This window comes from Harpegnathos saltator, unplaced genomic scaffold (genome assembly GCF_003227715.2).
Source record: "Harpegnathos saltator strain DR-91 unplaced genomic scaffold, Hsal_v8.6 scaffold160, whole genome shotgun sequence".
In the NCBI taxonomy this organism is placed as follows: domain Eukaryota; kingdom Metazoa; phylum Arthropoda; class Insecta; order Hymenoptera; family Formicidae; genus Harpegnathos; species Harpegnathos saltator.
The window spans coordinates 127,335-143,507 of NW_020229940.1; the positions used below are offsets into that span (position 1 = coordinate 127,335).

Below are 16,173 nucleotides of genomic sequence, written 5' to 3' on the forward strand. Positions count from 1 at the left end.
GTTAACGGGGGAAAATCCTCATTCCTCTCCCCTTGGGGGGGGGGGGCGGGGTTATGCCGGACTCTTACCGGCTAAAACCCTCCCAGGGTGCCTACCAAGCGGGCCGGAGTGAAGGAGTCGGGGGAACTGCGCTGACATTCCCTCCCCAACCCTTGGCACCGCCTATATCTTCCATTTTCTTAAATAACCATGTAAAATTTCAAGTTATTAGTGAAAGAGTATTGACGAATCAGCGTGTGCGATGTGGTTATTTTAAAAATAAGATATTTAGATATTTACGTGTGTATGTGTGCGTGTGCGTGTGCGTGTGTGTGTGTGTGTGCGTCGCATAGAAAATGATTGACCGCGTGAATGACTCCTATTAATGTTAGATAACTATAACAATAATCAATGTTACAACCAAAAATTGTTTGTATGCCGCTTACATCTCTTCTATTTTTCGCTGTCATTCACCATTAATCGCTGTTAAGAAACAATTACGCAAAGCCATTTTTTATCGCGACATCCCACTTTGATTCACGCACTTTGATTCTTCAATTTTCTTCCACAAATAGCTCAAAAACGTAGTTGTTCAGAAAAGTTCAGTACAGGACTTTACTATTCATTTTTTCATTTTGATCCGTTCTATCCGCACATGATTTTTATCTCTATAATATATACAGGGTGTCCGGAATGTGATCATTAATATTTTGTGTACTGGTAGATTGGGTGTAGCCGAGAAGAAAAGTCACGCACCATAATGTCAAATTGGCAATAGTTATCGAGTTATTAATTGAAATATGTGAGCCAACGAGCGCGTAGAGAGCGGAGGGCGGCCGCAGTAAGCACGTAGACATTTGGTACAAGCAGAGTCAGCGAGCGGCGATAGGCGAGCGCGCGCGGCGAGAGGCAACTTAAGCGACAAGGAGCTTTTTCCTTATAGCTCGCTCGCTCGCTCTTCGTCGCGTTCGCTCGCCTCTTGTTTGTCGCTTACGTTGCCCCTCGCCGCGCGCGCGCTCGCCTATCGCCGCTCGCTAACTCCGCCTGTACCAAATGTCTACGTGCTTACTGCGGCCGCCCTTTGCCCTCTACGCGCTCGTTGGCTCACATATTTTAATTAATAATTCGGTAACTATTGCCAATTTGACATTATGGTACATGACTTTTCTTCTCAGCTACACCCAATCTGTCTCCAACTTTCGTCTGCATGATAAGCTTTCAAACACCCTGTACATATATTTTATCTATATAAGACACTATACACACACACACACACACACACACACACACACACACGCACACACACACACACATGTAAATATCTAAATATCTTATTTTTAAAATAAGTCCATATATTTCGGTTCCTTTTTTCTAATTTATATTTTTACCTTTAATCATTGTAACGAACAAGTAAACTTTCGATGTACTGCATACATGTTATGTATATATTTTTATAAATATAATTAATTGCAAACAGATATGTCAGATAAAAGAGAGATACAATTTGATATATATTTGAATTTTATTTATAAAACATGTTATATAATATATGTATATTACCGCCGAATGTTTTAACTGTTACATAATTAAAAGTAAAATTGTAAATTAGAACAAGTATTAAATTGAAATAAAGATATAATGACCAGTTTTGAAATAGAATTGCTGATAATGGATAATGGACTTTAGGAATACATGTGTGGGCAGAAAAAGAGAGTACAGGGCATTTTTATATATTATAATAAAATTTTGCGCTCTCATTACATATATTCTATTATAAAATTCATTTTCATTTTTACCAATATGTTAAATATATTTCACACTACAATTAATATAACTTATAATTCAATTTTGAACGTAGAATTTGGAATAATAACAATAAACTTTTTATTTTTTCAAGAATTAATAGTTTCTATAACTTGTTCCCGTGACTTATAATTTCATTATATTTTCTCTTTAGGATATGTTTCATGGAAGATGAATTTTTCTTTTCTATATATATTCTTTAGTGTGTAAATCAATATTTTATAGAATACAAATTTATAACACTTTTGCCTGACGATTGCTTCTGCGAATTTAGGCGCGATATATTTGCTCTAGCTTAAAAAAATTATATGTATATATAAAACTCTAAGACTCTGCTCTAGAAGAAATATATCTATCAGTTCCTTGCATAGCACGGAATAATCGTGTCAAAATATACATCTCTAATTCGTTTATATGCGTACTGTCTTTTTATTCTTATCCGGTTTAGGTTTATGCTAATAAAATCCTTAATGTGAAAAGTTTAAAATGAACAGTTGTGTTACGATATTACGTAAAATCGAGTTGAGCAAAATTAAAACGGCAATTTTTTTTTAACTGTTATCCATTTGTTCAGTTCATTTTCGCGTAATATCGCTAGTTATATGTAAATCCCAAGAATAATGCAAAGTGAAAAGAAAAAGTGATTAATGTAATTATTGATACGTCGACGGTGATTGTCCATCGGTTACACCCTGCGCTGCCAATTCCGCGAGTGTTCTTTCGAGGTAACTCATGTCGGGGTAACCATGGCCGGACGTAGACGGACCTAGCTCAGTCTTATGATGGATCTCATTCCAGGTGACGACGTCTTCGCGGCCAGTAGTCACCGATCGGCCGATCGTGAAAATTAGTCTACGTTCAAATGCGATTTGCAATAATCTCAACACTCGGCGACCGAGACTATTATCCGGCAGGTAACACACTCGAGGAAAGCCCACGGCATAGTAAGCTTGGCCAGGATTAGGATGCTCGTTAGTCTGAATCCCGGACGGAATGCTGAAAGATAATTAATGTAAGATTAAGATCAATATACAAGCGATTTTACTGTTAGTTCAAATTTTAATTTAATCTCAATAATATTTTCAGATTGCGCGAATCTTCTGAAAAACGATAAATATTGTTAATGATATATTTGACAAGTATCGGAAACAATAAATAAATATTCACTGACAACATACTCATAAGTAATTTGTATAGTATTGGTGTTTGAAAAACCCGGCAGTGCGCGCGGTATTCGCGTCCAGTTCATCGTTCCTGGTGGTTGATTGCCTCGCTTTTCGCCGTAGATCATACGACAGACTGGACACTGTATATACATGGGAGGTTGCTGACAGTTGAGCATCGCGTTCAAGCACGCCAAATGTAGTCTGTGCCTACATCGTGTCAGCTCCACCGTCAGTGGCTCAGGAGCACCCAAGCATACTGGACATGAATCAGAGCCGTCGCTCTCGACCACTTTTACATACTGAGATATCACGTCCGATGTAACATCCACACCTGTGAAAAATGTTTAAAAGATGAAATATAAATAATATTCAATATCTAGGCACGCAAAAAAAGGAAATGGCCATCGATCTAGAAGTATATGTATAAATTTGGAGATGTAAGTGTAAATATTAAAAATAAGTGGAATGACAAACATGCAAAAGTGCGTCTCTCTAAACGCACCGAGGGCAGAATCTTTGAATGCGTCGTCGCTTCCGACACTACTGTCCAACAAATCCACTGGATTCTCATGACTCAGATACGTCGACACAGTATCTACACTCGGCCTGCGGCCACTTTTGGTGCTACTAGAATCCATATCTAAAACTGTATCCCAGGTTTTTCTTTTCTGACCAGATTCCATGTTTGCCACTGGATTGTTGGTCTCAATGCCATGTTTACTGCCAAAGATATTGAAATTGCTCAAGATAACACGTGCAATATTCGTCGGACTATTCTCTCCACTTTTACCCTAAACAAATTAATAATAGATATATTTGGAAATAAATTTCTATTTATAATTTATAATAAATTATAATTTTCTCATTCATAATTACATGTATTACCTTCTTGCTACCTTTCTTTGTACTTCCGTTGGACGACTTTTTATGTGTGACTTTAACAGTTGAATTTTTAATTGACGTAGATCTCCTGCTACCAGAAGTGACTTGCAGTTCCTCCAGAGCAACTTTGACTAGAGGATAGGGTGCTTGCTGTATACGCTTTATAGGCCTTACATAGCCGGTGCAACATCTCACTTGGGTCAGATTGCAGAAGTTAATGATATAGGGGAAACCTAGATAAGTCTTGGAGACATCAATAGTTTTATCACCCTAACAAAAGAGAAAAGTTTTACTAGGAAAATAATTGCAAAATTGTTTAATTTACAGCAACCTTTAACTTACTCTTGCCCATGCTTCTTCTATGAGACATTGCACTTCCATGTCATAAGTATGCCAGTCATCCGAATCACCTGCCCATTCCCATTTGGCACCTTTGCCGGCTGGTGAGCCAGGCAGATAAAACTTTCTCCTTACATTGTATGTCTCATCGCCATCATCGCTGCATTGTGTCTTAGTTTTCAGATTTATATAATATCTAATATAACAACATCGGTTCCTTTTGATAATATTTTTATTATATATAATTTTACTTTATATGTAACCTCTACTTGTACTTTATAATTATTATAGTCGTTCGTTTGTTGTTTTAAGAAGAGTGAGAGGGAAACAGACCTATGTTATTTTACGTAAACGAACCTGTCAAGCGTAGGATCCGCATCGTGAAGGAAGACACGAGTGAGCTTCTTGCAATGGGCCCGCTCAAGAAGTTGCGATACAGCTGGACTGTACGGTCGCCACCGTCCGTGACGGTTCTCCCACTCCCATACGACCACCGCGTGCCCGTGCTCCTGCCCCTGGGCACTCATCCTCTCCACCACTACCAACCCTCGCTACCTCCCACACTCTTATTCTTCCACACAGCTCTCACTGTGGAATTTCACACGCACGTGCCACGCACACTTGTACAGCAGGAGCGTGGGAACATTTTTGAGTTTTCCCACGGTCGTATCGTACGCGTCGTCGTTCTCCACGGCGATGACAATGAATATTATCAATCTATCTCTATTTTCACCTGCAAATTAAACTTTTCGCTCACCGTGAAATCACCAGAACCCACCGTGAAAACACCAATATCTACGAAATCGCATAAAAATCGCAACTCTCTTCAATACCAAAAGAAACGATGCACACTGGGTAAACTGAAAACTGGTATAACCATAGACATATATAGATAGACTGCGCGTCCCGTGAGAGGACTTGAAGACAACATTAAAGTGAGAGGAGCGATAGCTGAGTGAGTGTGCCTCTGTCGAACATGTATCTTGGTGGGGCAAGCCGAAGAGGAGAATAGGAGGTAGGAGGACAGTTGTACGAGCTATGTACAAAGGTTATGGTTCGCAAATCAATTGACCTTGCTAGATTTAAACTCTCTGCTTGTTTTAATCACTGTTACGGCTTATCTGAAAAAATAGAATAGAACAGAGAACACCTCGAAACATTTGTAGCGGTCGCTGGACCGCACCCGACGTTACCTCTCCCCTTGTGTCGTTTTCACCGTTTTCACCCCTCTCCTAACACAGAGCGAGAGAGAGCCTGCCTCACATAATAGCTCTGTCCTCTAATGTAGTCTTCCCAGCGTACCCATAAGGATGCGCAGTCTATCTATATAAGTCTGGGGGTATAACCAACTATCTGGCGCCATCTAGCAAGGTTGTACTACATTAAAGGCTATTTTTAGCAAAGGTCTGTTCTGAAATCGGTCTCAAAAACTTTGGTTTTGGTTATAAAGTTAGTAGGTCTTAGGCCGGTATTCATAGTCAAATCTTATATTTAAGACCGTCTTAAGTACATTTTCAGATGCTGTGCAAATTATTTCATTGGCTATGGGCTATATCTGAAAGTGAACTTAAGACAGTCTTAAATATAAGTCCTGGTCTACAATAGATGATTTAAGCTTTAATGTATAAGAAATTAATCAGCGGCAGTCGATTATTTTCCTCACATTCTACTGTAATTGGTTAATTTCTTATAGCTTAAAGCTTAAATCATCTATTGTAGACCAGGGCTAAAGCGGCGTCTACAATGAAAATTTAAGGCGTAAGATTTAAGCTTTACGCCTTAAGCCATAAGCGTGGTCTACAATGGCCGTAAGCAGTAAGAAGTAAGCGTAGAACTTAGCGTAGAAATAGAAATAGTAAGAAATGGACCAACTACAGTTGATTATTTTTGTCATAATCGACTGTGATTGGTTTACTTCTTGCCGCTTACGCTTACTTCTTATTGCTTACTGTTATTGTAGACCACATTCAGACTAAAGGCTCGTCTACATTAGCTGTAAGAGTAAGGCTGTAAGGTTGCAAGACACGAAATGAAATATTTTCATTCGCTGACAGCTTACGTTACAGCCTTACAGCCTTACTCTTACAGCTAATGTAGACGAGCCTAAGGTTGCTGTGAGGTTGCAAGACACGAAATGAAATATTTTCATTCGCTGACAGCTTACGTTACAGCCTTATAGCCTTACTCCTACAACTATTGTAGACGAGCCTTAAAGGTCATTCTACAATGAGGTGTAGTAGTATGCAGTAGGCAAATTGACCAATCACGATCGATTGTTCTCTTTACGATCGAAGAAAAATCGACTGTGATTGGTCAACTTGCCTACTGCATACTACTACAACCTCATTGTAGAATGACCTTAAAGCGTCGTCTACAATGGCAGTAAGCAGTAAGAAGTAAGGGTGAACAGTAAGAAATGGACCAACCACAGTTGATTATCTTTGTCATAATCGACTGTGATTGGTTTATTTCTTACCGCTCACGCTTACTTCTTACTGCTTACTGCCATTGTAGACGACGCTTTAGACTTAAAGCCATCACACACAAACGAACTTAAGCAGTAAGACGTAAGACGTAAGACGTAAGCAGTAAGCAAATCGACCAATCACAATCGAAACTTAAAGACGCCATTTTAAAACTTACGAGAATAATTGATTGTGATTGGTCAGTACTGCTTACGTTCTATTGTGTGTGATGGCCTTTAAGCTGTAAAGTTGTAGTGTCTACAACGAATTTGACTTCGCGAGAGCGCTGCGTGCATAAGCAGACCACTCACGCGACGCGTTGTGGATTTGTGAGGGACTAGGCGGTTTCCCTCTTGCCGACGAGCACCGACGAGTGCGCCGGAAAGCAGCGCGACCGGCATGAAGCGATGGTTTGGTCGCGAACACGCACTATAGTTATTTATTGAAATGAAGTATCGTGGTACATATGCATATAACCTCTAGCTATAAATTTCAATTTGATTAATTGATAATCATTTCAACATTATCGTCCAATTATTTTTAATCTTAAGGATAATACAACATGCAAGTGTAAGTTATTAAATTTAGCGTTTATTTGATTTTTATCTTATATACGAAAATAACATGTTTCTTTCAGGGTAGAAAGTTGCTCTGCCTATTTGAGCAATTATGAAGTTTTAGACCTTATACAAAATGTAGAATCCAGTGAGAAGTTCAAGAATTTAGCAACTATTACTTTCCTAACAAAGGGATACCTAGGAAGTACACCATGTATAAAACAGAACCCAGAAAAGATTAAGAAGTTCTTACAGGCAATAGGATCTTTTAACTTAACTAAATGCGAGAAACTTACTCTTCTAAATCTTTGTCCTACAACTGCGCTTGAAATACAATTGGTAAGGTTTATTTTTTAGTGTTTTAATAACTGAAGTACTATAAGTTTATATAAGAAATTTATATAATTATCTTTTAAATAATTATATGATTGAAAACAGATTGTAGAGGACAGTGAGGACCGACTGTCAGAAGAAGATGTTACGGCTGTGTTACAAATTATTGCCAACTTGCGAGAAAGTGAACAAGATACTGAACATATTTAATTTCTAGGCCTTGACATGTTTATATTTTTATGTACATTTTTTTATTCATGTAGTAAATATGAATAGAAATACCATAATATTTAAATACAATGATATAGTATAAATAACCTTATTATCTTTTTTGATCCCCAAGATCATCTATAGAGTCTTCATCAATCTAAATAAAAAAAAATGAAATTCTATAAATTTAGAATTTTTAGCGAGACAAAATGTATTTTAGATAATTTATTAGCTAATTAAGCAGCTAGTGGTCTTTGGAGAAAGAGAGTATAGATTTGACTTACTTGCGGCCACTTTTCTGGTATCACTTCAAACAGATCATCCTTGATATCTCCTTGTATGACAATTTCATCATCTCCAGTTACACTGGAGCCACAGGCAAATTTGCTACCAAAAAATTTTGCTGCTACCTTCAAGTCTATATCTGTAGAAAGTCCAAAAAATTAAAATCATGTCATTAGAATTTCTCAGTGCTAAATAATTTAAACTCATTCAAATTTAAATTATCTTTACATTCATGAAATCATAATTCAATAATATTATGTATTTCAAGTTTTAATAATAAATATTATTAGAGTATTATTTTTAGTAGTATTAAATATATTTAGTAGTAATATTAAATGCATTTAGTAATGTATGCATTTTACTAGTGCAATAATTTTATTAATTTAGCAAATTACCGAAAGTGCTGAGGCCAGTTACAACAGTGACAGATTTTTTCTTTCCTCTAGGTGCTCTGGAGACAGTTACTAATCGTGGCACATCTTCCTTCTTCTTCGTCTTTAACATGCCCTTACCACCTCGTTTCTGACGTTTCTTCTCATCTTCACCTCCACCAGCTTCTGTAGAACCATCCTCCACAGCTGATCAAAACACAAACCATTAAGTTAGAAATTCCAATAATTGTTATAAAGATTATCGATCTTTTATAATTACCTAGTTTTACTTTTTCAAACTCAGTAGGCAGATTTCTCTCCAGCCATTGTTTGCATTTGTCATACTCAGGATAATATTCGCAATACTGTGAATTAAAAATCCAATTGTCAAATTTTATGGTCACATATTGACTAAAAATTTACTATCTCTTTGATAGATTTTATATATATATATATATATATAAAGTAAATACTTTTTTATAAGAAAACTTTAAAGCATAAAACAGGTACATAAAGTTAAAGACAGTTATATAAGTTATAATTAAGTTCTATCTATTAATCGCTATTAAACTTTCTGTGTTCATCTTATTTTTAAGATTATTGTTCGATGAAATTTACCTCGATAGGAAGGGAGCAATTTCCGCAATAAAGGACCTGAATTGGATATGTAATGTTAGGATCTGGTCCTAATCGAAGATCCGATTGTACTTCCGTTGTCATTCTTACAACGTTTAACTTTACTTTTACAGGCGGTCTTTATTAGAACAACTATTTTAAAGAGCCTTTCAGTTTGATCTATACAACCGGTGTCTATGCTATCCGTGCTATTGGAAACGTGACACTTTTACCTTCCGCAAATAAACACCATGCGCCGTTGTTAAGGCCTAGGGGAGAAACTTGTGGAGACCTCTAATGGAGGACTGTAAACTAAGAATCCGTATTTTTCATTTAAAAAAGATTTACATATAGAGAGAATTATCTTCTAGTTATATTTGTGAAACGCATGCAAAATTAGATAATTCAGATTCACTGAAATTCAGACCATCTTTATTTTTATTAAATCATAATATAATTGTGTTATACATTTCGAGATTTAATAATAATTAAATATCAATCAGTAATATTTTCTTTAATAATTGAATGCACTTTTTTTCGTACTTTTCTATGTTAAATTTAAGTAGTTGTATAAGTAAATAACGTTCAGTTAAATTTGTTAAATTAAATTTAATATTTTTACATAATTGGTTATTTTGAGAACAGAAAGATAAGCAATGAAAGAAAATATATATACATTCTAAAGTTATATATATTCTATATATTCTAAAGTTTATTCCATTTCTGTACATTTTTTTCTTGTAAAATTTTTAATTAGATATACTACCTATATATACTACTTTAACATCTTTAAAGCATATATATACATATATATATATGTTTTCCTTTAGCACTATATATATAAATAGAAGGGCAATTTTTTAATACAAGAAAAGAAAACATTTATAATCTTCAACTAATATTTTATTTGTCGTACAAATTCGTCGAATATACTTTGCGACATTTTTCAATTTCTCTTTCGATGAAAAAAGTGTGTCTCGAGAAAAATAAGTATAGTTTCTGTCCTGATCCTCAAATAATAGAAGTTGTATGTGAAAATCTTATAATGAAAATCGCTATTAGTTTAATTCTCTTTCTTTCTTTCTCTCTTTGAAAAGATAGATACATTAGGATTTTTAGACTCTCTAAAAAGAAAACTGCTAAATTATAAAAAAAAAGATCAAACAGATTTATTAAATAAAATTAAGAAATATATGAAATAGTAAATCAATGTGCTTAAAGTATAGATTTAACAGTTTGATAGGATTGAACAAGAAAAATGAGAAAATTTTATAATTAAAAGAATTAGAAATTTTAATAATTCCTTCTTTTCCACTAGAGATAAAATCAATACACTATATGCAGTTGAATTTAACGATTTTGGTTGCGAATTGTTTAAGACTATGTCACGATTTTCCGAATCGATAACTCGCAATAAATAATCGATAATAAAATCTGATATTACAAATTAAGAAAGATTTAAACAGCTTATTAATTTCATTTAATTTAATAGCTTGTGACATCCGAAAACTGATATTGCACATTACAACCAATTGGTCATCAAATAGAGAATTTCTGGTTTCTTGAAGAAAGCAGTTTGGAATTTGTAGTAATTCTCTATTCGATGGCCAACTAATACATCCGATAATTTTCCATAAATTAATTATTAGTCTCTGATTGCAATATTAATCTTACATATAAATACGAGTATACGTCACGGATATAAATAAAATAAAAATATGTAAAATTTGTTACCTTTGATTCATTAAATTTAAAGCATTTTATTTTGGCACATTTTCGTTAGAATAAACTTTAATAAGATCAAAGGATTCGATTAGTATTGGCAGTTTTTTCAAATATAAATCTAATATCATCACATTATTTGTGTTCGAAGCGGAACTTCTCTTTTTTCGACACTATTAATTGCCAAACTTGTTATGGCGTAATGGCGATTATCGTCGTTCGTCATTTATGACACACCGATGAATTTTAGATTATACGCATTTAATATAGTATAGAGCCATCGCTGTAAAATATCACTTAAGAAACACGTTCTATAATTCGACGCTACGATGAAATTACATTTACTATTACATCGCGATATCAAGCGATATTATATCGAGTGTAAAAAAAATTCAACAGTCTGTTGCGGTCCGCGCGAACCTCGCGTCTCTTTCGTTGCAATTCCACAATTGCAAATTCCATCTGCAATTCTGTATCTTCGCACGATCTCCGTGTCGCTGTCATAGTCGCTTCATTCCAAATATCGGAAGCACGTAAGAACGTAGCTAAGAACAGACCCATTACCGATCAAAGCGCAATTTCGTAATTCCTAGATTTCGTAATTTCTATCGCATTGAAAATTCATTCCTAGCTACAGCCTTTGCGCATCGTAGTCTCCTGCGAAGCCGTGATGCGCTCGTAAAAAAGCATGTATGGATTGGTGAACAACACATGTGTCAGAGACACGCTTTCGACGACAACATCAGACGTATACAACCACATATTCTCTTTGTGAGCACGTCTATAGCAAACGAAGTGACCACTATCTACCGGGCCGCGATGCTCGATTACCGCACACAACTGGTATTTGTATTTGTTTTGCGTCATCGTGAAACCGTTACATAGATCTTTTGCATCACCCTGCAAGCAATAATGTAGTTCAATATCAATCAGACTACATATTGATTTCAACATTTTCTCACTATAGAGCTCTTATATACTTGATCAATTTCTTATATGTATATTATATTTATCAATTTTATTTATACATACCTGCGCGTTTCTTCTTTTTTGCTCCTTATAGATGAAAGGATCCAATATAAGCGTTTGTGGGAAAGTAACTGGATCGTCCCTCTTAGTTGATCCTGAGGAGCTCCATGTAGTCCTTGAAATATGCAAACACAAACACTTTGGCAGTTTGCCAATTCGGAGAGTTTTGGTGGCTTCACAGCGTGATGAACATCGATCACACTCTACGTCGCTCACCACTTCACTGTCTACAAAGCGTGACAGCAGATCTTCCAAAGTATACTGCGGCATGAATTGCGAAGTATATGGTGGTAATGGTAATAGCAAACTCTCAAACTTATCATAACGTACTGAAGACTACAAAAAAAAAATATATTAAATGCTGTAAATGCTGACATTAATATTATTCAAACATTTAATTTGAATATATTAAAAAAAGAAAAAAAAAACCTTACTTTAGTTTGCAGTACCTTCTTCACACAGGTGCTACACTGTAACTGGCTGGTAATCAGTCCTGAGAATGGATTTGTTTCCGTCGATGGAGTGTTAGAATATGGTATAGTAAACAGACACTGCCAAGACCATATGGAATTTATATACTCGCCATTGTTTCTTGACAACAGCTCTGGTGATCTGGCGATAATCATGCCAGGTTTGGTTTTGTTTAAGATATCTTTCAATTCATTTCCTTTATATAACACATCGGACAAACATCCCTTCTAGAATCATAAGAGCAATTTTTGTCTTTTAATCCTTAAGTAAATACATTGACAAATCACAGATGTGAGTACATGAGTAAGCAGTTTGATAATTAAAGTTTATCACTTTAACAAAAAACAAATAAATTCTTTTTAAGTTAACAAAAAAATAAACATTTTCTTATATATACTTAGGAACTACTTCTGTCAGTCTGCTCTGATCCCACTTAACCTGTGCCTACTTAAAGGTTAAACCTTTCAGAATTTACCTTTTGAAAGGAAATAATTAAGTGTATAATTTTTATTATCAATAATATTTACCTGTATATATTTATCAATATATGATACAGTAATATTAAAAATATTTTTTTTAGAAATGGAACAAGAAAATTTATACTATTACATAAATTATTGATTTCTAATATCATACCCTATTCACAGGTTGTACTTCATCTTCTAATGCATTGAAAATCACATGGAATAATTCATGTGCATCTTGATGACCAGGTCCAAAATTCCAAGATGTGCCAAGGGAAGAGATTATTTCAGTAGGTGTCACATTACCATAAAAATCCTCATCAAAACCATTAATTTCTGCCAGACATAAATTGGATCAATGTAGAAATATCAAGTATTCAAATCAGTTTGAGTAATAATGCAGACTTCTTAAAGTTTTGAAAAATAAAAAAGTACATATAAAATTAGGAGCTCTCAATAATAATCATGTATCAACAAAACAATTTTTAAAAATTTAGATGGATATTTTAATATTAAGTGAGATAAAAAAATTAAATATATTTATATTTTATATATATTTATATGTATATATTGTATGTACAGATATTTGTTTTCTCTCTTCTACATACAGGATGAGTCAAAAATATGGAAACCCTTAAAAATCTCGAATGATATAAGTTTTATAGAAAAGTGATTCAGACAAAAGTTATAAGGCTCAAAACGATGTATTTATTGATTTTATCAGTTTGACCTTGAGTAGCGCTGCCTTTGTCAGGTGAAGGTCAACTTTTTTTTTTTAAACAGAAACCCTTATTTTTTATTGTATCATCTTTTTCTATACAAATTAATTTGAACTTTTGTTTGAAAGATTTTTTTATTTACCTAATATGTTTTGAGATATTTAAGGAAAATTTGGTGACTTTTTCAATACTTAATTTACGATATCTCGCTAATCATTTGTCGGCAGAAGAAATGATATTAGATTTTCTACTCTATTTGGTCTCAAGAACATATTGTTACAATAATTCTCTAACTTTTATTAACTTGCTGATTTTTGAAAATTTCAAAATCATCAAATTAACCAAATTCAGAGCGCTATTGGAACAATATATTCTTGAGGCTAAATAGAGCAAAAAAGTCTAGTATCACTCTTTCTTCCGACAAATAGTTGGCAAAATATCGTAAGTTAAATATTAAGAAAGTTTCTGAGTTTTTCTTAAATATCTCAATATCAGATAAATAAAAAAATACTTCAGACAAAAGTTATTAAAATTAATTGATAGAAAAAGATGATATAATAAAAAATAAGGATTTCTATTAAAAAAAAAAACAAGTTAACCTTGACCTGACCTTGGCAACACCACTCAAGGTCAGACTGATAAGATCAGTAAATACATTGTTTTGAGCCTTATAACTTTTGTTTGAAACACTTTTCTGTAAAACTTATATCTTTCGAGATTCTTATGGGTTTTCATACTTTTGACTCATCCTGTATGTATTCTATATATTCCATATGGATATATTTGTTCTATATAAATATTATTTTTTAAATGTGGAATTAAAAATCAAGATATTATTAAATCAAAACTAACATACTGTTGAGAATAGAAAATAGAGTATTAATAAAGTTCCTGTTCTTCTTTCCCCGTTGTTTTTCAAGCCATAGGATGAATTGAGGACAAGAACCCAATGCTTGCAGGAGAGAATTCAAGAAGCATGTGTATCCTAAATTGTTAATCCCTATAATTTTGCCTAAAAATATGATAAAAAATAAAATTACAGATATTAATATCTGTTCAATGTTACACAGTTAGGTTATCTTCATTATATTTTATTCCTTAAGGATACTTTCTTTCTCTTACATAAATTTTTCATATTAATTTTTATAGATTAACATTCCTAATTTGTATAAATATTAATAATTTAATAATCTTTTTCTCTTTTTAAACATGTCCATTAAATTCTCATTCTCTTCACAGAGATTAAATTTGTCATGAATGATGTAAGATCGTAAAAAATTAATAGATTAATATTGTCTCATTCAACGACAATCTAAAAATTCCTTAGAATATCACCTCTTTTTCTTGGTTTAGGCGACGGACCCCATAAAACAAATAGACCGATGAAGAAAGCGAAGCCCACACCGGCAGCGAACATCGTGAACTTTTCCATGGCGTCTAAAGGTCAGTTGCTTTTACTGTAGCGATTTATCGGCTCTTCAAATGTGAATTGTATACGTTCAAGCTCGTCCAACTCTCTTCTAATGAATCTCCCTGGATGATCCATTCGTGACGGCACCGTGCATGAACTCACTAACCGTACGGATTACCGTGGATTATTGGTCTGTTCTTTGTAGCTGCACTGCTGAACCGGGGTGCCTATTATGGAACTCGTCGGAATCGATTCCGATCGAATTTATTCCGTTATTTCCTAGATTTCTGTTGTCTTTTCTAGGGGAAACGGAATTATTCCGATCGGAATCGATTCCGACGAGTTCTATGATAGGTGTACCCAGGAACTGGAAAAGTCAGCTTTCAATACCAACTTTATTTCAAGCTTCGTCGAAATATCCAGATTTCTACTGAACACTAACCAATTGTTGTGAACTTACCTCTATAACTTAGGCTGCGTTCCGTTTCACGCATCGAGCGCATCGATCGCAACCAATGCGTTACGCGCATTGATATCGTTCCGTTTTCGTTAATGCGCCTATGCGCTTTTGGGAACGGAACGACTTTTAATGCGTTTGATGTGAAAGGAAAAATGGATGCTACCATGGTCACAATGGACATCGAAACATTGCCAACAATAGCCTTATTTTCATTAGTGAATGATGACAACAGAATTAGCAGCAGTAGTAGCAGTAGTAGTAGTGAGTCTATATTTTATCAAGAAATCTTGATCTGTAGAAAAATATTCACACACATGCATTAATTTAAAAATACAATTGAATTGTTTCTAAAACTTAAAAATTTCAATTTTACCTTTCGATGCTCTTAACGCGATCTCTTTTTCGAGAAACATAGTGATCATTTCGTTATCCACTAATACGGGGAATTTAACTTTGTCGACTTTGTCCATTATACGTATCTGTGATTATCTGTATGTTTAAAATAAAAAAATATCGGTACGTTAAATATATCAGTCGTCACGTCACGTTGTCAGTATTTAAATAGGGTTATATGAAAGATTATAAATACTAATCTGCGCATGCTCGCATCAACTGCTTCTAGTCCGAGCTGTAGTAGCTGATGCGCGCTTAAGCTAAGACTCCATGCATGCGGTGAGCTCTGGCAAACGGCTGCGGTGACCAATCAGGAGACAGACGCATGCCGGAGCTTTTGCCGCAACCGGACTTGCGCCTCCCTCCTGATTGGTCATCGCAGCATTTGCCGCAGCTCACCGCATGCATGGAGTCTTAGCTTTAATGGGTGCATTCAGTGGCTGCGTTCAGAAAACACAACGGTTACACAACGGTTGAATAATTCGTCAACGTTATTGGT

At 34.7% G+C, this 16,173-nt stretch overlaps 4 protein-coding genes across 10 annotated transcripts; 1 reads left to right on the forward strand and 3 right to left on the reverse strand.

Annotated features, from left to right (window-relative positions):
- Window positions 1-1,771: 1,771 nt before the first annotated feature.
- dx (deltex E3 ubiquitin ligase) lies at window positions 1,772-5,461 on the reverse strand. 4 transcript variants are annotated; one of them, XM_025296881.1, is made up of 7 exons: window positions 5,363-5,461; window positions 4,527-4,902; window positions 4,173-4,386; window positions 3,834-4,100; window positions 3,451-3,739; window positions 2,961-3,279; window positions 1,772-2,778 (listed from the first exon to the last, which is right to left on the reverse strand). In XM_025296881.1, exons 2-7 carry the CDS (start codon window positions 4,694-4,696, stop codon window positions 2,436-2,438), a joined length of 1,602 nt encoding a protein of 533 aa, XP_025152666.1. In that variant the 5' UTR covers window positions 4,697-4,902; window positions 5,363-5,461; the 3' UTR covers window positions 1,772-2,435. The 4 variants fall into 4 exon arrangements, with proteins under 4 accessions (XP_025152666.1, XP_025152665.1, XP_025152664.1 ...); XM_025296880.1 differs by having other exon boundaries at window positions 4,527-5,290; XM_025296879.1 differs by having other exon boundaries at window positions 4,527-5,461.
- Window positions 5,462-6,902: 1,441 nt separating this feature from the next.
- On the forward strand, window positions 6,903-7,841 carry crcp (CGRP receptor component). Its single transcript, XM_011149904.3, has 3 exons — window positions 6,903-7,204; window positions 7,272-7,530; window positions 7,630-7,841. The coding sequence occupies exons 1-3, from the start codon at window positions 7,197-7,199 to the stop codon at window positions 7,732-7,734; spliced, it is 372 nt and encodes a 123-aa protein (XP_011148206.1). The 5' UTR covers window positions 6,903-7,196; the 3' UTR covers window positions 7,735-7,841.
- Window positions 7,739-9,275, reverse strand: DENR (density-regulated protein). The gene is made up of 5 exons (XM_011149903.3): window positions 9,009-9,275; window positions 8,671-8,755; window positions 8,415-8,597; window positions 8,019-8,158; window positions 7,739-7,891 (listed from the first exon to the last, which is right to left on the reverse strand). The coding sequence occupies exons 1-5, from the start codon at window positions 9,108-9,110 to the stop codon at window positions 7,847-7,849; spliced, it is 555 nt and encodes a 184-aa protein (XP_011148205.1). The 5' UTR covers window positions 9,111-9,275; the 3' UTR covers window positions 7,739-7,846.
- Window positions 9,276-10,272: 997 nt separating this feature from the next.
- Window positions 10,273-15,839, reverse strand: Usp30 (ubiquitin specific protease 30). Of its 4 annotated transcripts, XM_025296888.1 has the most exons (8): window positions 15,655-15,839; window positions 15,282-15,573; window positions 14,746-15,188; window positions 14,267-14,422; window positions 12,864-13,027; window positions 12,191-12,454; window positions 11,760-12,092; window positions 10,273-11,627 (listed from the first exon to the last, which is right to left on the reverse strand). In XM_025296888.1, exons 3-8 carry the CDS (start codon window positions 14,840-14,842, stop codon window positions 11,355-11,357), a joined length of 1,287 nt encoding a protein of 428 aa, XP_025152673.1. In that variant the 5' UTR covers window positions 14,843-15,188; window positions 15,282-15,573; window positions 15,655-15,839; the 3' UTR covers window positions 10,273-11,354. The 4 variants fall into 4 exon arrangements, with proteins under 4 accessions (XP_025152673.1, XP_011148201.1, XP_011148203.1 ...); XM_011149899.2 differs by lacking the exon at window positions 15,655-15,839 and having other exon boundaries at window positions 14,746-14,982; window positions 15,282-15,607; XM_011149901.2 differs by lacking the exon at window positions 15,655-15,839 and having other exon boundaries at window positions 12,206-12,454; window positions 15,282-15,607.
- Between the last annotated feature and the right edge of the window lie 334 nt (window positions 15,840-16,173).

What these genes read in the sequence shown, in the direction of transcription:
- dx (XM_025296881.1), bottom strand. Translation starts at nt 4,696, where the DNA reads ATGAGTGCCCAGGGGCAGGAGCACGGGCACGCGGTGGTCGTATGGGAG. An exon ending in GCGGATCCTACGCTTGACAG is followed by an intron (nt 4,387 to 4,526) that starts GTTCGTTTACGT and finishes TATTATCAAAAG; the next exon opens with GAACCGATGTTGTTATATTA. An exon ending in ACTATACAAATTACTTATGA is followed by an intron (nt 2,779 to 2,960) that starts GTATGTTGTCAG and finishes ATTATCTTTCAG; the next exon opens with CATTCCGTCCGGGATTCAGA.
- crcp (XM_011149904.3), top strand. An exon ending in CTGCGCTTGAAATACAATTG is followed by an intron (nt 7,531 to 7,629) that starts GTAAGGTTTATT and finishes GATTGAAAACAG; the next exon opens with ATTGTAGAGGACAGTGAGGA.
- DENR (XM_011149903.3), bottom strand. Translation starts at nt 9,110, where the DNA reads ATGACAACGGAAGTACAATCGGATCTTCGATTAGGACCAGATCCTAAC. An exon ending in ATTGCTCCCTTCCTATCGAG is followed by an intron (nt 8,756 to 9,008) that starts GTAAATTTCATC and finishes TTTAATTCACAG; the next exon opens with TATTGCGAATATTATCCTGA. An exon ending in AACTGGCCTCAGCACTTTCG is followed by an intron (nt 8,159 to 8,414) that starts GTAATTTGCTAA and finishes GACTTTCTACAG; the next exon opens with ATATAGACTTGAAGGTAGCA.
- Usp30 (XM_025296888.1), bottom strand. Translation starts at nt 14,842, where the DNA reads ATGGAAAAGTTCACGATGTTCGCTGCCGGTGTGGGCTTCGCTTTCTTC. An exon ending in AAGTACAACCTGTGAATAGG is followed by an intron (nt 12,455 to 12,863) that starts GTATGATATTAG and finishes TTATGATTCTAG; the next exon opens with AAGGGATGTTTGTCCGATGT. An exon ending in AAAAAAGAAGAAACGCGCAG is followed by an intron (nt 11,628 to 11,759) that starts GTATGTATAAAT and finishes TATTGCTTGCAG; the next exon opens with GGTGATGCAAAAGATCTATG.